Source organism: Amphiprion ocellaris, chromosome 7, assembly GCF_022539595.1.
Source record: "Amphiprion ocellaris isolate individual 3 ecotype Okinawa chromosome 7, ASM2253959v1, whole genome shotgun sequence".
Lineage (NCBI taxonomy): Eukaryota > Metazoa > Chordata > Actinopteri > Pomacentridae > Amphiprion > Amphiprion ocellaris.
In genome coordinates this window covers 7,451,090-7,475,166 of record NC_072772.1, presented here as the reverse complement: position 1 = coordinate 7,475,166, position 24,077 = coordinate 7,451,090, and the positions used below count along the sequence as shown (strand labels likewise).

At 40.2% G+C, this 24,077-nt stretch overlaps 1 protein-coding gene across 3 annotated transcripts in view; it reads right to left on the bottom strand.

Moving 5' to 3' along the window:
* The window catches only part of limk1a (LIM domain kinase 1a), a 56,771-nt gene that overhangs the window by 14,566 nt on the left and 18,128 nt on the right, over positions 1–24,077 (bottom strand). For 2 of the 3 annotated variants that reach the window (XM_023276915.3, XM_023276916.3), the window contains one exon: positions 14,453–14,591. In XM_023276915.3, the coding sequence (XP_023132683.1) occupies positions 14,453–14,591 (139 nt within the window). Of the gene's footprint in view, positions 1–5,110; positions 5,286–14,452; positions 14,592–24,077 lie in introns of those variants that run through there. The other variant, XM_023276917.3, reaches the window with a different exon arrangement.

The following is a 24,077-nucleotide window of genomic DNA, read 5'->3' as shown; positions in this document are numbered from 1 at the left end:
TTGGGGGGAATAATCAGCAGAGTAATAGATTAACTAATAATAATCATTACTTGAGGCCTTACGAGAGTTTTTATCATTTAGGCTAAATGCCTGACTTATCAAACCAGCATCACTGCAGAGTAAAATATGAACTCATGGCTGCAAACCTGCTGTGAACAGAGGCCTCAACAGCAGAAGAAAATGAAAAGCGTAGCTAACATGTGCCCAAACAGAGAACGCTACCTCTAAATGGGTGGTAAACCTGAAGATAAAAGAGGGGGAAAAAGATAAAAAAGAAACTGTGACAAAACGGGAGAGAATGTGAAGATCAAAGAATCAATAAATTCCCTGTCTATTGCCATATGTCTGCAGCCCCACCCTCCTGGGAGAGCAGCAGTGAAACCACGAGCGCACAGATAAACATGTCGAGGGGCCTCAGGCTGCAGCCAGGAGGACGCTGCAAAATCATATTAATTAACAGCTTTTTTTGTAAATCTGCTTCCTTGCAGCTAAACACCAACAAAAGATGCCACCACTTGGCTTTGACACGAAAACATCCTGACTTATTTGTATCTTTTGAACCTTTCTCTTCCTGCCTTTCCAGTGAAAAACGAGAATGCTTGCATCTGCTGCAGGCAAAAGATACAGAATTGTAGACTAAGAACTTAGCAGAGAGAAAGAGAGAGAAGTGCAATGGCTTTGTTCTGGGCAAGTGAGCTCTAGGGCTTGTTGACCTATTTAATTTCTTTATTTGTCCTCTAAGCACCCTCATAAAAACGGCTTCAGCTTGAAATCGACACTGAGTGTAAACACAAAAAGGAGGAAGCATGAAAGCGAGATGAGCAAAGAGAATCTAAGGATTTAACCCGTAAGATTGCTGCTAGACTGGAAGATTTTTAAGAGAAAAGCAGCAATTTTATCATGATTTTTAGCGTCACATTTGTTGGTGGATAGCTGTAGACGTTCTCTCTTTGTGTGTGGCTTAGGTGCAGCCCCACAAATGGGAAAGACAGGATGAGAGGACAGCTGGACGGACATGAAAAGGGTGTGTGGCTCTGCACGACCCGGCACTGTGGCGGCCATTTGCTTGCCATGCAGGCCTGATTCACACACACACCCTCTTTAAAACCACATCTGACAGGCGACAGCTGCTGCCCTCACATTTAGAGCAAGCTTCCTCTCCACAGTTTAGATCTAAACACAAATAGGAAGAAAGATCTGCTGCGAACTATAAAGAAAATGATCACTATGCGATATCAACCATGTGACCGACAGCCTTCAAAAGACGGACTCAAGAAACGTCACGTGTATAAACGCATCACTGGTTCCACTTCTTACCCTGACATCACGGCTGTGTGTGTCTTCGAGCGTGCTACATGTGTACTAAATCCACTGTGTAGTAGCGCATCATCATGCTCATGAGTGTGTGACTGTGTGTATCAGCTGTCATGTTGCCTTGCGGCCTCTTCTAGGGATAAGAAACCCAACTGTGTGCACATGTTTCCCCGAAGGAACCAGGTCCACGGGGTCCAGGAGAAACGGGTCAAGTCAGAGCGCAATGTTCAGCTACTCTCAGTCATGTTGTTACCCTGTCAGTGTGCTCCTTGTTAATGGATAGAAATGTAGCACAAAGGTCATGTGCCAGAGTTAATACATGGTTTTAAAACTCTTAAATCTACCAACAGTGACATCTTATTCCAGTACTTCTCAGCAGTTTTTGCTCAAGACTCCTTAATGAAATACAATTCCACATCTAAGAGTTGGTAACAGTGGTTTGATTCAAACTACTGATTCACAAAACTCAACCTAACAGCGTAAATGAACATCTTAGATTGTAAACCCTCTAAACCCCAAACCTGCCAGTGGATGTGAAGGATATCTTCTAAAAAAATGATCAGTCAGAAACTAAAAATAGAAATAATGGTCAGACTTTCCAAGAGTTCTGTAATAGACCATTTAATTGGAAACATGTCACCAAATCTAAGCTTACAATGTGATATTTAATCAAATTCACCGTATTCTACATGCCTCACTTAAAAACTCACTAAAAATATACTATTCACTCCAATAAGATTCTGTAAAAAAAACAATTATATGCTCCATAACACAATCATGACACCATGAAAGACTCATTTGGGACCAACAGCCAAGTGACAAAAATTTAGGGATGTTTAGGCACTGGGTTGACACACACACTGAGCAGATTCTTTTTTTCATTTTATGATTTAGGGCATCATTAGTGTGTCATACTATAGAAGACATCTTTGAGCTCTTTCTACTTCTAGTCATGGTTTTGCAGGGCTTCACATTGCAGTAAAAATGAGCCCACAGTAGCGGAGGGATAAAGACATGAGCTATGTGAACACAAAGTCACTGCAGCTTCACAAATAGGAAATAAAACTGCACAAACACAGTAATACCTACATTTACAAATGTATATATTACTTTAATTATGCATACAAGGTAACATTAAAATGGTTTTGACAACTACTTGTCTAAACCAATTTTGACTTAAAGTTGATAAAATCTCCACGTACCTACTGTTGTAATTCAGTTAAATATGTATTAAGAGCTGCCACAACTGACTTTTAAGGAGGCAAGGCTGGAGTACTTTACGAGAAAAGCTTTAAAAAAAGTTTTTTTCATTATGTTTGGCCTTTTTTAGCACAAACAGGGATTGTTCTCCTCTATGTCTGGGCCTCTAATCCACATGCAAACAGCATTTTAGGTCACTCAGTAGTAAATACATGCCCATTGTTGCGTTGTGTAATGAGGATATTCCAGTAACAACAGTGGATAGAGACCAGTTTTCTCTCGTTTGTATGAAGATATTAAAACAATGTTCAAGTGGTCACATTTTTTTTTGGAGGGGAAGATATTTGTCTATGAAAATCTCCATATCAATGTGGAAAAGGCCTTGGTGGCAGAATGTGTCTCCTCCTGTCTGTTATTCTGCTAATCTTCTGGTGAGGCCTTGCAGTAGAAAGATTTGAGGGTTTCTGGCCACCATGTAGTCTTAGTTTTATTTAGAAGTTGACAGCATTTACTGTGATCACTACTTAAGCATGGCAGACCACTATCATTAGTCAGCTCACTGTCTGCAGTCTGTGTCTGTTTTTCTTGTGGAGAAAAATAAAACCAAAACGGTGATGTAAGAAAATTAAGAAGAAGCTGCACCAAATGGCTTAAAGCGTTTTGTAATTACTGCCAACAGTCACCAGACAGCAAGACGCTGTGGGTTTGATGTATCAGGGCCCTTGAGCTTCATTTGTTTTTAGTGATTTATATGTGTGACCTTAAGTTGGTGGTGGAATGTGAATGGGCCCTTACAAGCCATTCTGGTGAAATTTATGGCAGTCTAATGCTCCCAGTGACACGAAACAGCCAAGAAACATGTTGGTACTAAGTCAGAGTTTCTTGACAACTTGACCATGTTGACTTTTCCTCAGCTGAGGTCTGCATAATTTCGCCTTTAGACATCATAATTATCTTGGACATAATGTCAGAGAGGCATGAAATGTAAACAGAGAAGGGTCATAAAAAGATAAAGAGCAGCAACAAATGCCAAACGCCTGAATCACAAATAACAGAAATTACTTCAAAATGGCAAAAGGACTGCATCTGGACTCAAAATCACAACATCTCGCAGCTTGTCCAAGACTAAAAAAAGGGCAGACTTGTTAAATACAATGATGTTTTTAAGCATGCGCTGTTATCAGTAAAGTAATTGTGAGTAATAGGGGAGGAAAATGGGAAATAATGCACAGAGAAAATTAAAAATTAACGGATTTTGCTGTTGTTTCAAGCAAATTCACTTACAAATTACACACGGTATCTTTTAATTACACATTCAGTGATATTACTGACTTATCTGATATTCTGATAATGAAATCTGATGCTTTTGGGACTCTGTATAATATTCTATCCACATCGCCTAATATTTATCTGAAGTTTTATGCACCAAATTTAAACTAAGATATGCATTGGTCTGAGTGCATGCATGTGTATTTATATGCAGGGTCAATTCATTATGACCCTGGGCCCTTCACTTCTATAAACACCAGTCAGACCCGCTGACTTCGCTCCGCTCCGGCTAAATGTGGAACAGTGACCTCATATCAACAGTGCAGAAGGTGCTTCTGAATGGCCTCACTAAATTAAGGGAGATCTGGCTCTGCTTAACCTCATGTTTGATGTAATGAACTTTAATCCGAAGCCTCCTTCATTGGCTAAACTCAAAAACACAATCCATATGCGACTGAGCTCACAGAATCAGCTCAAAAACGGTGTTTAACAAATGACCTCATGTGAAGAAATAGTTAAAACAGCACGTGCATTTGGTACCTGATACTCTCCACAGAGAGAAACTGGGACCAGAAATGTGTCAAAGGGAATTCCTCATGCTTAAATACACAACGTATGATCATGATGTTGCACAAAGCCGCAGCAATCAAGACCGTCTGAGCAGAAATAAAGTCGAAAGGAGAAGTGACTCTGCTTGCCAAAAGACCTCGTAGACTTCCAAGCTACAGAAGACATCATTTAGGCAAATACAATTAGAGTGAAAGCCGGAGAGAGAAGACAGTGGGTCACATTGATGCTCTCTGAATGGAAAGCCCCTTCTGCCACAAACAGTACAGTACCACAGTATACACAGGCCTCCGCTGTAGAAATACTGTTAATGTATTCAGCCTCTTTCGTCCAGTAGCCCCACATCTACTGTGGTAAGATGAGGAAGCAGTTTACAGCATGGCGTGTATCTCTCTGAAGGCACTTTGAATTCTACTCATTTTCTGAGGAAGAATGATCTCTAAAAATAGCCCGCGTGCCATGGTTCATCAGTTTTTCATGACATGAAAGAAGAAAAAAAAAAGAACTGGGACACCGTACAGAAACAGAGCAGCGGATCTGTAATTACAAAGCAATACAGTGACCCACTTTCAACAAAAAAAAACGCAGGATTGACTTCAGTTTTGCAAAGCAACAAGATGGAAAAAGAGACTCTGCAAGGAAGCAACCGGCAAACCATCTGAAGCAGCCCTGAGAGCTCCTGCTTCCCCTCTGCCTCCTCACCGGCTCATGAATACTGTATATCAGCCATCAGACACCCAGTAACCCAGAGCAGCCTCACCTTCTTATCCCTTTTCCACAGCCTGAGACAGCAGAAGCTCCAGAAAAACAGATCTCCCACCATGTCAGCGAGAGCCGGCGTCTCTCCTCGCTGCTCTAGTTCATTCTACCGAGGAGAGGCGATTCCCCCCGCTGTCACAACAAAACAGTGGCGGCGTCCAAAGCCGGGCAGGGAGGCAGAGAGAGAGCTGCAGGGGGGAGGGAGGGGAGAGAGAGAGAGAGAGAGAGAGAGAGAGAGAGAGAGAGAGAGGAGAGAGAGAGGAGAGAGAGAGAGAGAGAGAGAGAGAGAGAGAGAGAGGAGAGAGAGAGGAGAGAGAGAGAGAGAGAGAGGGAGAGAGAGAGAGGGAGAGAGAGAGAGAGAGAGAGAGAGAGAGAGAGAGAGAGAGAGCAGCCCACGCCTTTGCAGCTGAGCTCATCTCTGAATCAATGTCACTCCTCCTCTCTCCCCCCTCTTCCTCTTCACTCACTTTTGCTATGACCTCATCGTTTCCTCTTTGGCCACGCCCACTCTTGCACACGCGCTGGCAAGCCTACGAACACACACACACACACCCCTCCTACCCCTCCTTCCCATCTCTGGTGTGTTCAGTGGATTCCTCACCCCTCCACTTCTTCTTCTCCCATGCTGCCCCCCTGTTCCTGCAATCTCATTTCGAAACCAGTGAAAACCGGCAGGGTGACAGTCACAGAGCTCCACTTGTTGAATGGTTACGTGAAGGAAACAATTCATTTTGTCAGTTTAAAGGCATAAGATACAACACACAGATGGTACGCTGCTAAAAAAAAATACAATAAAAGTAGAATAACCTGATGAGAGGTGCAACTAAAAATGTTTGTCACTATCAATTATTCTACTGATTTCCGTGTCAGAAAATAGTGAAAACTGCCATCGCAAGTTGTGACAAGCGAAGGTGGTGTCTTTAAATTGTTTCAGTGCAAAAAAAAATCACAAAACCCAAAATATTGAGTTGCAATAATATAATACCATCTAAAATAATATTTAAAACCCGTAAATGTAGCAGATATTTACATTTAAGCAGAAAATAAGCATATTCTGTATTTGTCATTGTACGCATATGACAAATTTGTATGCAAAAGTGCAAAACAGTATAGCATGTCCAGTCAGAAGTATATAGGCATACAAATAAATAAAAATGCTTCTTAAATTATAAAAAACAGTATTTTAAAGGAGAAGGAAAGATATTAAAAAGGAAAAGAAAAACATAACATGTTTGCTGATTTATATGCAACTATGTTAAGTGTCTTTGAGTGTTTTGAAAAGCGCTATACAAATAAAATGTATTATTATTACATTTTCAGGTTTTGACAGTGTTAGGTGCAGTTATGACTGAAAGAAGCCGAAAACGTTCAAAGATTTCTTTATATTTACGTCATTTATTACATTATGTATGTCAACAACGATGTGCGTTTGACCAACTAAGTCCTTCTTGGACAGTCGGTGGATGGATGCAAATATTCAAATAAATAGCTGATAGTTAAACAAGAGTAACTTCAGATGACAACCTGTAGGATTTTATGGCACAAAGTTCAAGAAAACGCAAAAATAAAGGCCAAGGTCTCCTGCCTCTTGTACTACTTGGTGTAATCTACTTATAGTCTTTTGTCTTTCTTTACTTGCAAAGGACAGATGACTTTCTAAAGTCCAAAGCGAAGCCTCCCTGCATGCCTCGAGGTGCCGATCCCTCCCATCGCTTCAAGCCACTGCTGCAGGACCATCTGAGTGTGCAGATATTAATAGACAAACAGATGCACACTGTTCTCTCTCTGCTGTTCTTGTGTTAACGTGGTGGAGACAGACTGCAGAGAGAGAGACGGCTGGTGGGCCAATCACGATTAGGTTGCTGTGGGAGTTCTGGAAGCTGTGGGGGGAAAAGTGGCCAACGCTGAGAAATCCACTCTAGAGGCAACGTCCAGGGGAAAGGTCAGCAAGGAGATGACACCACTACAGTTTAGTCTGAATGATTTGATGGTGTGACACCGTTTTTAATGTTCTGATACACATTTATCACAAAGCAGTGGACATGAGATGAAAAACCAGCTACACATGAGGTTTTTAATGGTAAAGAATTTTCAGATCTTATAATGAGATGCAATACAGAGTCTCTATGTGGAATATTTTAACACAAAGTGGCATTTTTTCGCAGGTTTTAATCATTTGGAACTACTGTCTTACAAATTAACAACTTAGTTTATATATATCATATTGATATGGATGCTGCTAAACATTATCAGTCTGTGATGTTCAGTCCTTTCCTGCTTACCTGTTTGAATGTATTTAAAAGAGCAAAGTGAGTTTTTTTCCATCCAAAGAATGAAAATAAGCTTCTACTGGGGCTTTAGCTCAGAACCAACATACCACCGACTGCGGATACAGATGGCAACTTGCAATTTTTTTCTTGCAGTTGATTCTCACTCTATAACTGATGGAAAAAAAATAGTGAGCGTGGAAATAAACTTCTCCTTTAACTCTGTCTCTAGGCAGCTGATTGTCTCCCATTACCACTGCACAGTAGACGCCTTTATAAATACCTCGCAGTCACACGGATAGAGGAATGAAAAACATGACTCAACCTATCAGCAGCAACTTTACCACACCAAGTTCCTCTGAATAAAGGATACGTAATGTTTTTAAAGTAAAGTAAAATACCAGTCTTCTTACACTCAGTGGTTTTGACGGTGGCTGGTAGGAAGAGAAGGTTAACACTAGCAAACTATAGAGAGGAACTCAGGCTGAAGGATTTGGAAAAAATATTTGATTTTTGTTTTTGAAAAGTCGAGCTTTAAACCATTTTTTAAGGTTTTTTTTTGGCATTTTTGCCTTTGTTATGTATAGGACAGTGGAGAGAAAGACAGAAAACGTAGGTAGAGGAGTAGGGGAATGACATGCAGTAAAAGGCCATGGGCTGGATTCAAACCCATGACTGCTGCGTCGGGGACTACAGCCCCTGTGCTGAGCTATTTGGGTGCCTGAGCTTTAAAGATTTAAAATGGATGGAGCATTGCCACATGAGGACAGTATGAATTTATAAAAGCACTGATGGGAGAGTTTAAACTTTGGGTGGGACGCCCTTCCAAAAGTACAAAGTGTCACAATTAAATAAGACTGGGCAAGCAGTCGTACCACGCAGCATACACTGATCAACAGGCAAGGAAAAGTCTTTCTATTTTAAACAAATTCATTATTCAGAAACAGTGGAACAGGCTTTACAGAGTCAGTTGGTCGACTTTGTAACTATTTTTCTTACTTCTCTAAGTTCAAACTGTGCAAACGTTGGTACCAAGAGTGAAAAACTGGATCAGTAAATGCACAGTCAATAGTGTGCATAGCAGAATAACAATGTGACCATATCTAAAATGAAATACAAAAAGCAAAAGTTGAGTTTAGTCAAACCTGCTGATACTCAGTATAGAAGTGAAACCCAAAAGCCCACAGCTACACCACTGGGGGGATTTGGTCTACAGAGGCTGCTGCTTTCGTCACTGTTTCCACACTGGAAGAGGAAACGCTAACCAAGTGTCTAAATACACTTAGCTGAAGGTCAGTGTAGACTCATGATCTCTGATTGAAAGAATTAGAATAAAAAACAGATAATAAAGTGTGAAGCTTCAGTTTGTAGTACAATAGTTGAGCTGGGTTGTATGTGACAAGACAATTTTACGCAGTTTAAACGTTTCTTCACTCTCACACGTCTTTATTCAACTTAACTAATGAGATCAACGGCTGGAAATACACTTTCCCGACCTGAGCAGCAACAACATCTTAACAACACATATGATTTCACAACACTTATGACCAATGTGTCTGTCTTCACTTAGAAGCAAAAACAATCATCAAGAGTTGAGAAACTGAAATGTTTTTGGACCTGGCTGCCAAACCAATGGAAAGTCCCAGATCTGTAAAGTATTGTATCAACTCCCACTGGTGTGATGTAGATGTGTGTGACGGGGAATTTGTGAGTCGTTTCTCTTAGTATTAACCACAAACAGTATCTTTATACCACTCATAACGTTACAGCTTGACACTCAACCAATAACAGTTAAATATAATTACTAAACTACCTGACATAAAGCTTAAATTGAACTATTTTGATTTAATTTAAAATGATTTTTAAATTCCATTAACAGACGTGTATTGTCATCATGAACACTTTACTACATAGAGCTTCAGGTATTTTTAGCAAAGTAAAACTGAAAATGATAACAGTGCACAGTTGGCATGACAACAGGGGTACAGCACATGATGTAACTTCACATGTTTCTCTGGTTTTCAGAAGTGAACATACGATGCCAAAAAATTCCAACGATTCACGAGCACTTGTGATTTCCAAGAAATGCCTCGGATTCCACCTTCAGCTACTGAAGTACATCTTGTAATTTCAGGAACAAAACAAGAAAACTTTAACAAAGAAAGTCCCTAAGTTTCAATATTTGAAACCAGTCATGACAAAACCATCGAACCGAAGCTTTTTGAAATTACGAAAATATACAAAACAGCAAATTGATGGCTGGTCTGCTGAGTCAAATCATATAAACAACAGGAATGTCCCGAGTCCAATCTGTATTTTTAACATACTGGTATCAGCAAGAACTTAATCTTTTGTTTATGTCCGCTATCATACGTGTTGTAAATCTGTATAACACACTCTACATATGCAGCAATTTTAATAAATGGGAATATAAATTAAAAACAGTTTTTATTAGTTTTTACTGGCAAACCTGCAAACACATGATACTGTCCAGAAAAGCAAACAATTTATATGCCTCTGATCCTGACTCCACCTGTGTTCTGTCACTGAATAGAAAATGCAGATAGCAAGTTAAAAGTTTTACATGTGCAAAATATCTCCCATGAAATAAACACATTTCCAACTCTTTGTATCGTTATGTCTACATCACTGAAAAAATCTGCTACTTTTCCTATTTATTTTTGTTATTTTCGCTCCATGACAACAGCAACCCCAAACGTATAACTACTGTCCACATTCTTCAGCAACAGAGTCCTTATCTGGTCATCAGTGAGTCAGTGTGGGATTACATGAACACACAGACATAATGTTACTCATAGATGCAACAATGCTCAAAACAGGGGAAGATGTTTTTTCTTCTGCGTTAAAGAAAACTACCCAACTGACATCACGACATCCGTAATCAACATAATCTCTCTTAAATTATAAAAGGCTGATGATGGAGCGTTTGAGGCAAAGATAAGCTGTAAGAGCGACAAACACTGAAAACCAAATCTTCTCCCAAACTCTGGACATCTAACAGGTTCAGGTCGATGTCTGGCTCGACTCCCATCACCCTCAGCCTCGACTAGTTTGCAGAAAGGCTGACGGACTCCAAACTAAATGTGCCTGCAACTGGGATTACTGCAGATTCATCTATCAGTGGGAGAAGTGATGGACGGACATAAGGAGAGGGGGATGACAGGAAAGAAAATTCAATTACATCAGTTGACTCACTGTTCATCACATAAATCAGTCCGAGTAAAGGTGGGTAGTAAATAACGAGAACCGTCCTCCAGCTGAATTACTCCCAGTTTACTCAAGGCTGAAGGTGCCGACAGGAGCAGAAGCTGCAGAAACACACCTGTTAGCAGCTAAATATTCACATTCCAGCAAGCTCAAACTGCACCAACACACACAGTCTCCTCAAAATAATATCATAGTGTAGGACTTAATATTCAATTGAACAATGGCCCCATCCGCAGGGCAGCTGTGTTACTGAAAAAAACACATCAGATATAAAAACCACCAAATCATTGGGACTTTTGCAATTCATTCATGACATTGGAAACCACCTACTTTCTTTTTCTGGACCTTCCAATCAGATAAAAGTTGAACTAACATAGACGAGAAAGTCCCAAAAGTGCCAAATGAGCAAACTCAATGCTCCTGTAGAGTAACTGAGCAACTTTGCCAGCCAGATCATTGTTTTATTACACTGAAGAAATGATTTAACGTATTGTCCTGCGTTTTGGTCATGGTGATACTTAGTTTGTTACTTGGATATTGTCAGTGCATTGATGATAAATACTAAGCTTTGAAGGTGGTCCATTTATGCCTATATTGGATTGTAGATACACAGAAAGATGGAGGGGATGATGACAGGCAACAAAGAAGCCAAACCCGAAAAGGCATAAGGATTTATTATGCTTGAAACAAACTAAGTTGTTTGGCGTGGCTTCTAACCACAACAATATTGTGCATTTCTGTCCAGATTGGCCAACTCACAACACAGTGCCTCCCTCATTTCTGAACATGTCGATGTGATTGACTGGAAAAGCGTCACACATTTTGAAAGAGTCCCTCATCTGAGGCCTTAACTGTGTTGCACTCAGTTACACGCAAACAAAAAGTGACGTTAATAATTGTGTGAAGAATAAACAAAGAGTTTGAGAGGTTCAACACTGCACACTTTCTCACATCCACACGCTTCCATTGCTGCATAAATTTGGGAGCTTGCTGGATTGTTGGTTTTGGAAAACTGCAAAATTTGTCAAATACAGACCAAACTGCTCATTCTGAAGTTCAAAAGGATTATCTCAAGCTGTGAAATAATCCAGCAAGCACTTTGGTGGAAGCATACTGAGGCATTAAGGCTACAGCACTCACACGGACATGACACTCAGACCTCTATAAGCTCTATATACAGTAAATACACACAGCGGGGAAACAGCCCAGATCACGTGAGCTCGAAAATATTCCAAAATTTCATTAAAAATACGGCTCCAGATGCAAACTAGAAACTAATCGTTTGTTTCAACGTCTCCTCACCCACTGTTGCTGGAAATATAACTCCTCTACCCCTGGGGAAAACTAATAAGTCTAATCTTCAAAAATTAAAGCAAAGAAAGGCTCAGTTTGTATGGCGGACGTGGCTGGAGCAGCGGTGATGAAATCCCACGAAACACAATCACAGCTCTTTCTTACTGGATGACCATCAGGTTCATCTGCAGACTCTGACTCATCGCTGCATCATGGAGTGTTTTCACTGACTGAGACAGCAGCTTTTTAGATGCAGCGGCATCAGTGAATTTTAAAAATAGGCTTCTCTGTGAGTCTGCAGAGGTGTCAGAGTGACTGTGCAGGACTGGAGTAGACATCTCCTTCTTTTCTTTCTGTCTGTGGCACAGACAAAGGTAGCCAACCTCAGCCTGCACGTCTACACTGTAATCCAATTGGTCTGGCCATCTTCACAGTTAAAGCCAGATTGGCTGACCGATGTCAAATTTTCTAAAGTGCCACTGCAGAGACAGTCAATCAGTGACTTTGCACTGTAAGAGTAGCAATAAACCAGAGGAGGAGAGAGAAGCCGTGATTCCTCCACACAATTCACTTTAGAGTCTCAGACATGTTTCATTAATGAGATTGCATGGCAAAGGGCAACTGTCTGAGGCAGTGTAGATGATAAAATACATGCACACATTCACACAAACATCACATTCTCATGGCTGCAGCATCTGACCAGGAGGGAAATGTGACAAATCAGATAGTTTGTGTGCAAAGGATGACCTCAGTTTTTCACTTTAGCAGACTTCTTCTATCAGAGGACCACAGACAGTGAGTGAATTATTGATTCAGTCAATAGTCTGGCTTTTAGGTGGCTTTAGAGGCAATTTATCACATCAACTATCCACTATGCATTTTGTAACCACAATTTGCTTCAGTAAAACTATTTAACAGGGACGTTTTAAACAGCAACGTAACATTGGGTTTAAAATTAAACATAAAAATGGAACTTCAGTGCTCTAAAAATTACATGTAAGGTACAAATTGAGAGAACGCCACTTCAAAAAGCACTTTTACACTTTCTAAAATGATTAGCTACTGTTTGGTGTGGATAATTTCCCTGTCATATAACCTTCATGCAAAGTAGACAGGCGGCAGTTTTCCACAATAAGAGCTTCACATATTTCCTTCCACAGCTGACAAAATTTTCATATCATCTGCAACCACGGCTGATGATTCAAATTCCACCTTACAGGGTAGTGTGAACACAATACGGATTAGCAAAGATCAACTCTGCAGTTCACCAGAATGTGCACTCCATAAATAAACTCCACACACTATTCACATTTCTAAATACATCCTGCAGCTTATGCAAAAAGCCAGCAGGTAGGAAAAGTGTATGTTAAACATGCAGCAGGGTCAAGGTACACAGCCAGATTTGAAACCTAAATTTAAAACTGGCTTAACAACAGATATGTGGCTCTAAGTATCAAACATACAGGATATATAGATTATGTTGCATGACAGGGGGAAGACGTTATTGGTGAGAAAGGCTACAACTGCAATGAATCTGCTGATTGTTTCCTGAATAAACGGATTGCTTAATTTTGAAATATTTTTTTTAAAAGCTGACACTGTCATATGTTCTATTTTTCCTAATACTCCAAAACAGAGAAGATACTCAGTTAATTATCACACAAAAGAAATATAAGCTTAAAATTCTCACAACTAATAAGCTGCTCAAAAATTACTTAAATGAGTAATTGATGGTCAAACTGTGCAAACCAAAACTCAGCAAATACTGTTTTGTGCAGCACCTTGGAAATGTCTGTGTGTGGTACTGCAAACTAAAACTCCTTAAAATGACCTCGTGTTTGTTCTAAGGGCTGATCTGAGCAGCACAGAAGCCTGTTTTTATGCCAAAATTGCACTGTGAACCGCCCAATCAGCACAAACGCAGCCTCGGCTAACCGTCTCCACGCACCTCAGCAGAGATGAGTTCACTTGTAGCCAGGAGATCTCCAAACAGGCACAAAATAAACTCCTACCTAAAGAAAACCACGCTGCATCTGTATTTTTTTTTTTTTTGCTACTTTGAGCTGGCAGGAAAACAGAACCTTGAGGCACAGAAAGACAACATATTTCATTACAGCTACATATAATATTAATCAGTCAGTTCAACCTTTGATTGTGTTTTATTCCATCACTAATCAACAAATAGGCGCAGCTCTCCTCTGATGTAGGTATCTTGTCTTCTCTATAATGCAGCAGCAGAAGTGGAGTCTATCTGCTTTCCGGCGCTGCGACCACATCTATTGTGCACGCGATCCTCTCCTGTATCACAACAACAGCTCTGACTTTCACTGGTGGTCTGTAAGATGACCGGACAAAGCAGCCGCAGGCATCAGGGTCAGTTACAGGTCTGGCACAGATCCTGTGTGGATCTATGCATGTTGGCACACAGCAGCCGGTGGGACAGTAAATGCATGGACTCTCAGAGTGTCGCGGCTCCAAGCTGTAACTCGAGGTTTATCAGCAAACAAAGAGGGCGGGAGGTGATGAGAGGTGAGTCAGCCGATGGATCCTCTTACCATGATGAGGCCGGTGGTGATCGGGTCGTTGCAGCCGTGGCACAGCTCCCCAAATTTGGCCCAGTAGTCCTTCTTGCAGAAAAGCCGTCCATCTTTTTCATAATACCAGTGGGACAGTGAGGCGCTGCACTCACAACACCTGAAGAGGAACAGACGAAAACAGACCAATGAGCACTTAACTAAGACATTTTAATGGTTGCTTAAAGATAAAAATCATGTCATTACTCCTTCATATCGCACTAAACATGAATGACAAAAAAACATCCAGACATACAGCAGTCAAATGTTTTCTCTTCAACATTTATTTCATAGCACCTAATTCAAGGTCACCTATCTTTAGGTCCAAAAATGATGAATTTAAAGTGGAAAACAGTCTAAAACCCAGTGATTTCTAATTATTGAAAATGTGTTCAAAGATGAAACCAGAACATATTTTGCCATTTTGCTTGACAAAAGCATTAACTAATAAACGTGAGTAAGCAGAACATCATTAGTGTGTCAGTCAATCAGCAACTCAGACCTCCAGGAACTTTAATAAGAAGTGAACACCAAATGAAGTTGTTCTTGTGTTGACAGAACATTATATGTGTGATATAGTACTGCGTTCCATAAACCATATTTTAACTCTCCTAATGACACCCTGCAGGGCCCCAAATTATAGTTTTCATGGTGATAACAAGTCTCTTTGTAGATGTATCACACACCAGCCAAAGACAAGTGAGATCATGCTGAAACACGCAGCTGAGCATTAGAAAAACAGACAAAAGGAAAACACAAAGACAAAACACCCGACATTACAGCAATCAGGATCCTGCTGTGGAATGCAATTATTATTATTATTATTATTATTATTATTATTATTATTATTATTATTATTATTATTATTATTATTATTATTATTAATAATAATAATAATAATAATAATAATAATAATAATAATAATAATAAAAGCGTGGTAACTTAGCCAGCTAGGCTAACTAGCTTAAGTTAAACGTCCAAAAAATTGAACTGGGACTGAAGTCTTAAATTTTTACCAGCATTTGTTGAAAAAGGCAAAAACAAATTTCTTACACTGGTAAACCATAGATGTATTAAAGCTACAGTTGGCAGGAATCTGGAAAGGTGAAAAAACAAACTAAATTTGAGAACACACAGCTATTTGTAGCTTCACCTGGGATTCCAATCTCAACCACCCAGGTGAAAGTCCTCCATGTAACCAGCTTCACCCCAACATCCTGTGCTTACCATGACTTTACTGCAGTTCATAACATCCCACACGATTAATAGAAAAGCTCTGTGATTAGACAACATTTCCCATCATGGGTGAGATTTTCTAAAGCCTGAAAGTTAGCCCAGGAGAACATGCAGAAGTCTAGTTTACTCCCAGACCACTTGAATTACAACATACTGAAAGGTTAGTATGGATTTTTCTGTATAATGATGACCAAAAATACTGCCTACCCCACTTTAAAGATGGTTTAAAATTAAGTAGTGCTGAAAATGACCCCAGATGTCATGTCCAAAAACAACTTATTCACTTGTTGAAACATAGAAAACTGCAGTGGCTACAGTATTATGATGACCAAAAATCTACATCTTTATAGGTTCACAACAGTGCTCCTCATTGTCAAATTTCTGTTAAAGTAAAACTAAAATCAATAGTCTGCGGTTCTGATTTTCTGGAAATGGAACTGTGTTGGTGAAATGAGACTGTTTATATCAATATCACCTTTAAAGTGCTGAACTGGCCGATTAGCCAAATCAATCTGAAACTGAGCCCAGAAGACATTCTCATTTGCAGATCTCTGTCTGATCTGTCACCAGAGTTCAATCTTGAATCCGTCAGTCTGTCTGACAGACATCAGATGTTGCCAGATGGAAGCACAGATGACAAAGAGATGGAGACAGACAGGCGGTGATCACTTTCAAGTTCACGTGTAGATATGCAAATGACTTAACACACACTGATGGACTGATTCTGGTTTTATATTCAAAATAAAACTGGTGAGCAAAGGTTATTTCCTGGTGACTGATGGCAGACGATACAAGCTACATCAGATGAAAGACGATGATAATCTCAGATGAGTCTGGGGCTTTTGTTGAACACATCATTTGGAGAAACCGGCCCCAGAAAACTGGAAAACCCAGGTACTGCTCCGCTGATCCTCCTATTGATCTGAAACTGCTTCTCTCTGCACATTTTCAGCTTATAAACACAGTGTCTTCGTGTAAGTAAGCACATTTGCTCTGCATGTGCCCATAAATCAAAATGTGTGCTAATCCCTGTGCGTATGGAATACACAGCCGTGCACTGGTGGCTTCGTGCACAGCTGACATGCTTGCAGGCTTGCGTGTGCTTGTTTGTAATCTGTCTAAATCTCTGTGTCTAACATCCATGACTAAGTGAGTGTCTCCACTCCTTCCCAGTGGAGCTTCTCTCCATCAGCCAGCCGTCTGGCCTCGTCTCTGCACTGGGCGGCTTAAAACGACATCTGAAAGTATTAAATAGTGAGCATGGCCCCAATGGCTGGAGCACAATAATTCACTTTGTCCCATATCGCATCCCAATTTCCTTCTGTTTCCATTACCATAAAATTTGTATCTATCGATTTTAGTGGCTTTGTTGAGTTCTTGGTGTCTGGATTTGGTTTATTCTGGTAAAACCACTATGGTGTCCTGTAGGCTAGTTTTTATGAAGAAACCAAAGATAACAAATTACATTTGTCAAATAGTGCATTACAAAAGTTGGTTTTATATAACTAAAGGGACTCTTTCATTCTGGTGAATGACAGCCTGAGTTCAAACCAGTGATTTATCATTCTTTTCTTTTTCCCAAAGAGCTACAGTTTAATGCAATCAACCGCTGACAGTGCGTATGTAAATTGCACCATTGCATTGCTCTAAAACTCAGCTTGAACCCTGCAGGATCAGAAACACACATAATCAGAGCAGATTTAAGCCTTACATGCAAATACCAACACAAAGGATTCAATGCTAAAACTGAAAATATTACTTGAAACGTTAAAAAAAAATGGCACTATAATAACTGCAATGTTTTCTTTGTCTCAATCGATAGAACAAATTGCATCTATACTGATAATCACTTTGTTTTAAGGAAAGAGGCAAACATTTTCTGGTTCCAGGTTCTCATTTGTGCAAATTGTGCTGTTTTCCCATCACTTAGTTGATGTTAAATTGAATATATTTGGGCTTGGCACTGTGAATCACACAAAATAACATTTAAAAGAGTCAAAAATAACACGATGGGCTGGGGTTACTACTTTCCAATGTTTAATAGACCAAAAAACAGATAAATAATGTGCAGAATACATGAAAACATTTGTCTGCAGTAGAATTGGTCCTCAAAGGTTTAAATTTGATCCAAATCCATGCAGCTACTTCTTCCTCCTGCAGCTCATCATCACAACACATAGAATCCTGCCGCTGTTGAACACGTTTGCGGCTGGTTGGTAACAACTAGTGATCGACTCATTAATACATTCAGCAGAAGTAGCATCTCTCTATGGCTTTGCCCAAGGTCTTGTACCTTCTGAAAACCATCTACACACAAGCAGCGTAACCTTGCAGTACCCCCACACACACACACACACACACACACACACACACACACACACACACACACACACACACACACACACACACACACACACACACACACACACACACACACACACACACACACACACACACACACACACACACACACACACACTCTATTTATTAGACAGACACACAGTCTCCCCAGCGTCTGCATGCAGAGCTTCACTGCAGCTCAGCAGATTGTGGTGGAGCTGCTTCAGTATGCAGCGTGTTTGGGTTAGCAGGGGGGGGGGAGGAGACTTGGAAGTGGGTCAAGGCTTTCAGAAGACGTCCGCAGCACCGAGCCAGGAGCCACTCAGCTGTCCTGGCTCTCCGCCGCTCGATAACCGCCTTTCATTGCACACACACGCTCATCCTGCAGACCCCTGCTGATGCAAAGTCAAACCTGGGTGGGATACACACAGGTGCACGTTCCCAATTACACACAGGAGTGATCTGAAAGCTCTGAAGGTTCACCTCCCTGCAGTAAATCTCACCGTGAGCAGAGCTGGGAGTGGCAGCGGAGTATTAAAGATATGAGTGAATACATTAGTGACTCCCAGAAGGAGAATTTCTGCCTTCAGGACAAAATTCTTATCTCAGAGGTAAAGCAGACAAGCAGCGTTGAAAAAAAAAAAAAACACGGCACCACAATAAAGGTGAATTCCTAGTCCGAGATTGCGATTAGTGTGCTAAGGTGTATTTGTGGGCTCTACTTTTGGGTGATTTTGTGCCACTGTGCTTGTGTGTGCAGTGGCAGTGATGTGTAAGAGGATTATCTCAGACAGTCTTTACTATGATGCTCCAAAAATCTAACTGGGTGAAAGCTTAACCGTTTTGCACACTGCTAAGCTCTGACACCTTACTGTGCAAAAATAATAATACAAATATATGTAAAACAACGAGGTTTGCAATGAAGACATAATATGGACTGACTGAAGACACAATGACCAAGGACACAAGAAAAACATGAAAGAGAAGAGACAAAGAAATGCATGCTCAGGCTGCTCAGACATAAATAACTCCTGCAGACAAGTGAAAGGGAGCAGAGCAGATTTGAGACACCATGAAGCCCAGCTGGATGCCTGAGTGCAGGAAGCAACTAATGACAGGGGAGCTGAGAGGGAGGGAGGGGAGTTAGTAAATCTGTAAATGTCCCCCCTTCTGCTCCAATCCCTGAAGGAATTAGCTGCAAGTGTCTCAGCGAGTAATAAATTCCTTTCTCAGGTCAGAAGGAGGCAGCTTTCTCTCCGACCTCTCACCCTCTTCCATCTGAGTCCACAAAAGTCTGACTCCCGTTTATTGCGGTCATGTTTACTTAGTGTCTGAAAACTTCAAGGGCTTTGTGCTCTTGGAGGGGATCTTTTGTCTTCAGGTCAGTGTTTTCCAACCCGACAGTCATTCATGAGATAAATCTGAAGGAGTGTTGACATAAATAACCAACTTGGTCTCCAAAAAGTTCCATTCTTATACTAACAAAACTGAAGTCTTGTTTTTAAAGAGCTTGTATTTTCTACCAGAAAATGTTGAGTTGCGATGTCTTATACTTGCAAACACGTTTCAAATCAATAAATCATTTACTTTATTACTTTAAAAGTGAAGGCAAAACAACTAACATGTTGAAATAAGGTCGTATTTTAATCCAAATCATGGCAATTCGCCAAACTTCACCAAGAACTTTTAGAGCCTAAATGTAACCAACCTTCAACTAAAGTGTGATATCTAACCGTGTAGTTTTGGTGCCCAAACTAACCAAAGAGTGGCTGAAAACTGAAAGTAAAAATGAAACTTAAGTCCAAGTATAATTGCCCCACCTCATGGTATGTGAGCACGGCCAGGAAAAAACAAAAGAAAAACAGACTAAGAATCTTCAGCTCTGCTTTCAGCTCTGTAGGGCTCTAAAACAAAACCGCATGTGCTCACAATGTCAATGCTAACATGTTTACCACGTTCTCCTACTTAGTTTATCCAGTTAGCACCAAAGAACCATTAAGGAAAACTGGATATTCCAATCACAGATGGCACAAGCCAAGACTATGAAGCCAACTGCACATGCACACAAACTCATGGTCTTCAAACAGCAAACGTGTCAATTTATATGGAACGTCTGTAAATTATAAGCTTTTTCCCCATACTTAAAATGCTTGAGTGTCTATGCACAAAATCATATGGATATTTTAAAAAAATAAAATAAAATCTTCACCCCACGTAGCCACATTTGCTGGGAAATTAGATTTGAGATGCACACACATAGTCTTTGTTGGTTGATTCTCTGCCTAATTTATATTCTTCTGGTGCAGTTTTTGATTTAAAAGGCTCCTTAACATGCACACTGGACACTGGGAGTGTGCATGCTTTTGCTGCTACGATGACACAGGTGAAGATAGTTTTTGGATTTTTGTTTTTTAAATAAAGTGTTGCTGTCTAATACATTTTGCTGCCATTTATAGATCCTACATATTTTCCATGGATTTTTCAAGAAGTAATACACATGAGCATCTGTATGAGACTGTGATACTAAGACTCACTTGCAGGATGTGAAATGACCACTGGGATCAACTGTAGCAGTGTGGCAGTGTTATATCCAGCTCTCTGGACATATTAATACTTCTACCAGATGATGGCACAACAGGAAAAATCAGGCGCTGTTAATGAAATTGTGAGAATTGGGATCAGTTATTATAATTCATCCTCTGGTATTCCATCAGTATTTCAGTCTGGACCAAAGTTACGGACCAACTAGAACCAAACTGCCAGCATGACTTTTCATTTCTTAAATTAATTTTACCAATTGAGTTGAAAAAAAACTAAATTTCTATATATTGCATTTGTGAATATAATTTCATTTTTGGTATTTTCCTTTTATGTGTCATTAAGAAAATGGTTTTCTAAATACTGCATTTGAACATGAAATCTATCTGAGCTTTAATAAAGACAAAAAACATAACTAAAAATGCATGTTTCAGATCAGTACAAGGATCACATAAATAAGTTTGTGTATGTAATAATACAAGCATAAGTGTCCGTGTAGGACTGATGAATGAATCTAATGAATTTTCCTGCTTTTATTTTTTTAGCTGCTTTTATTCATGTTTATTATTCCCACTGAGACGATCTCATTGGACATTTTCATGACGTAATATGTTTTTAAACGAGTCTTCACCTATTTATCTTGCCGACAGCCTGACCTAGGTCAATACCTGACATGATTAGTTTGTCCCAGCGCAGATGAATGAACTGAACGATCTGAATGAATGAATGAAGTGATTGATTTAAACCCTCTGACAGACTCAACAGCTGAACAGAAAGGAGCTGAAAGAGGAAACATATTGAATAAGACATGATGACATTGACCTGCTTTCAATACATCAAATCTGCTTTAACATATAAAACTGTTCGGCATCACAGCAAGTACGCACACAGACAACACAATATGTTACACTGCTGTGTGTTTGTGCAAGTTTAAACTCAAGCTACAGCAATTAGGTGATCAACAGAAAACAAATCTGTAGCTGTTATGACCCTCAGTTTGTGGTTTTAGACATATTTAAAGCAAAAATATGAAATGTGATCTGGTTCTAACTATCAAAATTTGCAAATGTGCTGCTTTTCTTTGTCATAAATGAGAGTAAATAACAGTAACAGACAGAATAAAACAACTGAGGATATCGATTAAAAAAATACAATGGGGAATTTTTTTAAATTACTATCACAAAAACACCCGGAAGATTGGCAGTAATGTTATTAGCACTAAGAGCTGCAATGACTAGACAATTAATCAGTCAACAAGAAAACTAATCAGCAACTATTTTGACCAATCAGTTGTTTTTCAAGGTTGCCGCTTCTCCTACTCTGAAGGAAATCAATCATCTTCAGGCTTTAGACTGCTGGTTGAACCGAAAAGAAAAAGAAAGAAGCAAAAAATAAATAAATACCATTTCTGAAACATAAAAGAATGAAGACGTCTCCTCAAGCTCCTATAAACTATAACACTTTATTCATCCTGTTCTTTTAGGATATATGATTAATTCATACAGAATTAAATCTTGAGATTACAGAGATAAAAATAATCTTCAACTGAAGGCCTACAGCAGCTAACTGCCTTTCAAAATAAATCAGGTTAGGAGTCACACATAAATAAGTACACACACAGCAGACAACATGGCAGACATTCAGACAGACCATTGTTTATCGAGGACTAAAGGTTTCCATTGTTTCAACTGTCTGTGAAGCTCAACTGGCACGAAGAGCTTCAAAATTATGAACTGCAGCTGCCTAACTAAAAATACACCAAGATGATATTTACTTTCTGCTGCACATATCTGTACATCTTACTGTCACTTTCCACTGATACTCAATTTATCTCTTTCAAATTGTAGTTTAAAATTAGTCTATAAAATGTCAACAAGAACGTCAAGAGTCCAAGGTGACATCTTAAATTGTCTTATTCTTTTCGCCACAGCCCCAAATTTCCAAATAGAATTAATAAGGATGCATTTTCCCACTATCTTGCATCAAAATGTCTGACATAATTAATCAAGTCAGTAATAATTAGACAACACAGTACGTGAACCTACTAAATGCAAACATCTTGCAGTTTGTTTATTCTCTGACCTCCTTTAAAGTCGATCACAGGGAGGCCTCAAAGTGAAAAAGACCAAACCAGAATCCAATCCGACTCCCACGCAAACCTTGCTGACCGCGCTGTCCTCCTGCTCGCTGTTTTACGATGAGTGTGTTTCTGTGTGTGTTTGTGTGGGTGTGCACACGTAACCGCAGGTCATTAAATGACGCGTAGGCCGAGGCGGCTACAGGAAGCAGGGAAGACGAAGAGGAAACAGAGTGTGTGTCCTGGTGGAGGTGCAGAGAAGGATCATTACAAAGTGACAGACGAAAAGCTGAAAGATTTACGAGGAGCCACACCTCTCAAACACACACACACACACACACACACACGCACACACACACGTCTTCATCTCTTCATTAATTATTAACTCCTCCATCATCTGCGTCAAACTCAGAAGGACATCCATCTTCCTTCTATCTGCAAAGACAGCAGAAACGCTTAGAGTACTTGTGATCAATAAGCCAATAGGCAGGTCTGCCCGGCCTTCCAGTAAAATCAGGAAAAATTAGACAATAGACGTCAAGTGTGTAGATTGATGCTGACAGAAACAAACGCGTCTGCTTCGTCAAACTGTCCACTGCTGTTACTGTAGTTGCAGACTTAGCTGAAATCCTCCTAGACAAAGAGAAAATACAACCTCTGGGCAGCAGACGGGGGGTTAGAGGGACGGTCACACACACACACACACACACACACACACACACACACACACACACACACACACACACACACACACACACACACACACACACACACACACACACACACACACACACACACACACACACACACACACACACACACACACACAGATGGGTGAAAGTCTAGCTGAGGAAATGGCAGACAGTCTGGGGGAGACCCCTGTCATCCCCTTCAGTGGAGACATAAATAGATTGGGATTCCTGGTCCAGAGCCAAATTTCCACCCTTCGTATTTTCCAGAGAAAAAAATAATAATAAGATGCTCAAACCTTGACGGCAATTAATTTACCCGTTTGACAGCTTTGTGACACATCATTTCCTAAACTAATCTACCTAGAAAGTCGAGTTTATCCGAACTACACCGCTTTAATTTATTCTGATTCTCCACATGAATGCACCAGCATGAAAACATTTGCCCCATTCCCACGCGCCCCCTTTCTTGAGCCCCCTATTCCATCTCCCCCCTCCTGCTCTCGCCTCCTTCTCCATGGCAACGCAGAATGCCACAGCGATGATGTCACCCCATCACATAAAAAAACAGGCATTACCTCATCACCTCCCACCAACCCCCCCACTCTCTTTCTCTCCATTGGGTGGCTCCAAACTCTACCAGGAAATCCCACAGCCAATCAGACTCCAGTGTGTCCCCCTGACCTTGGCAAACACAAGCTCAGCAGCATTTACACCGGCATTAACC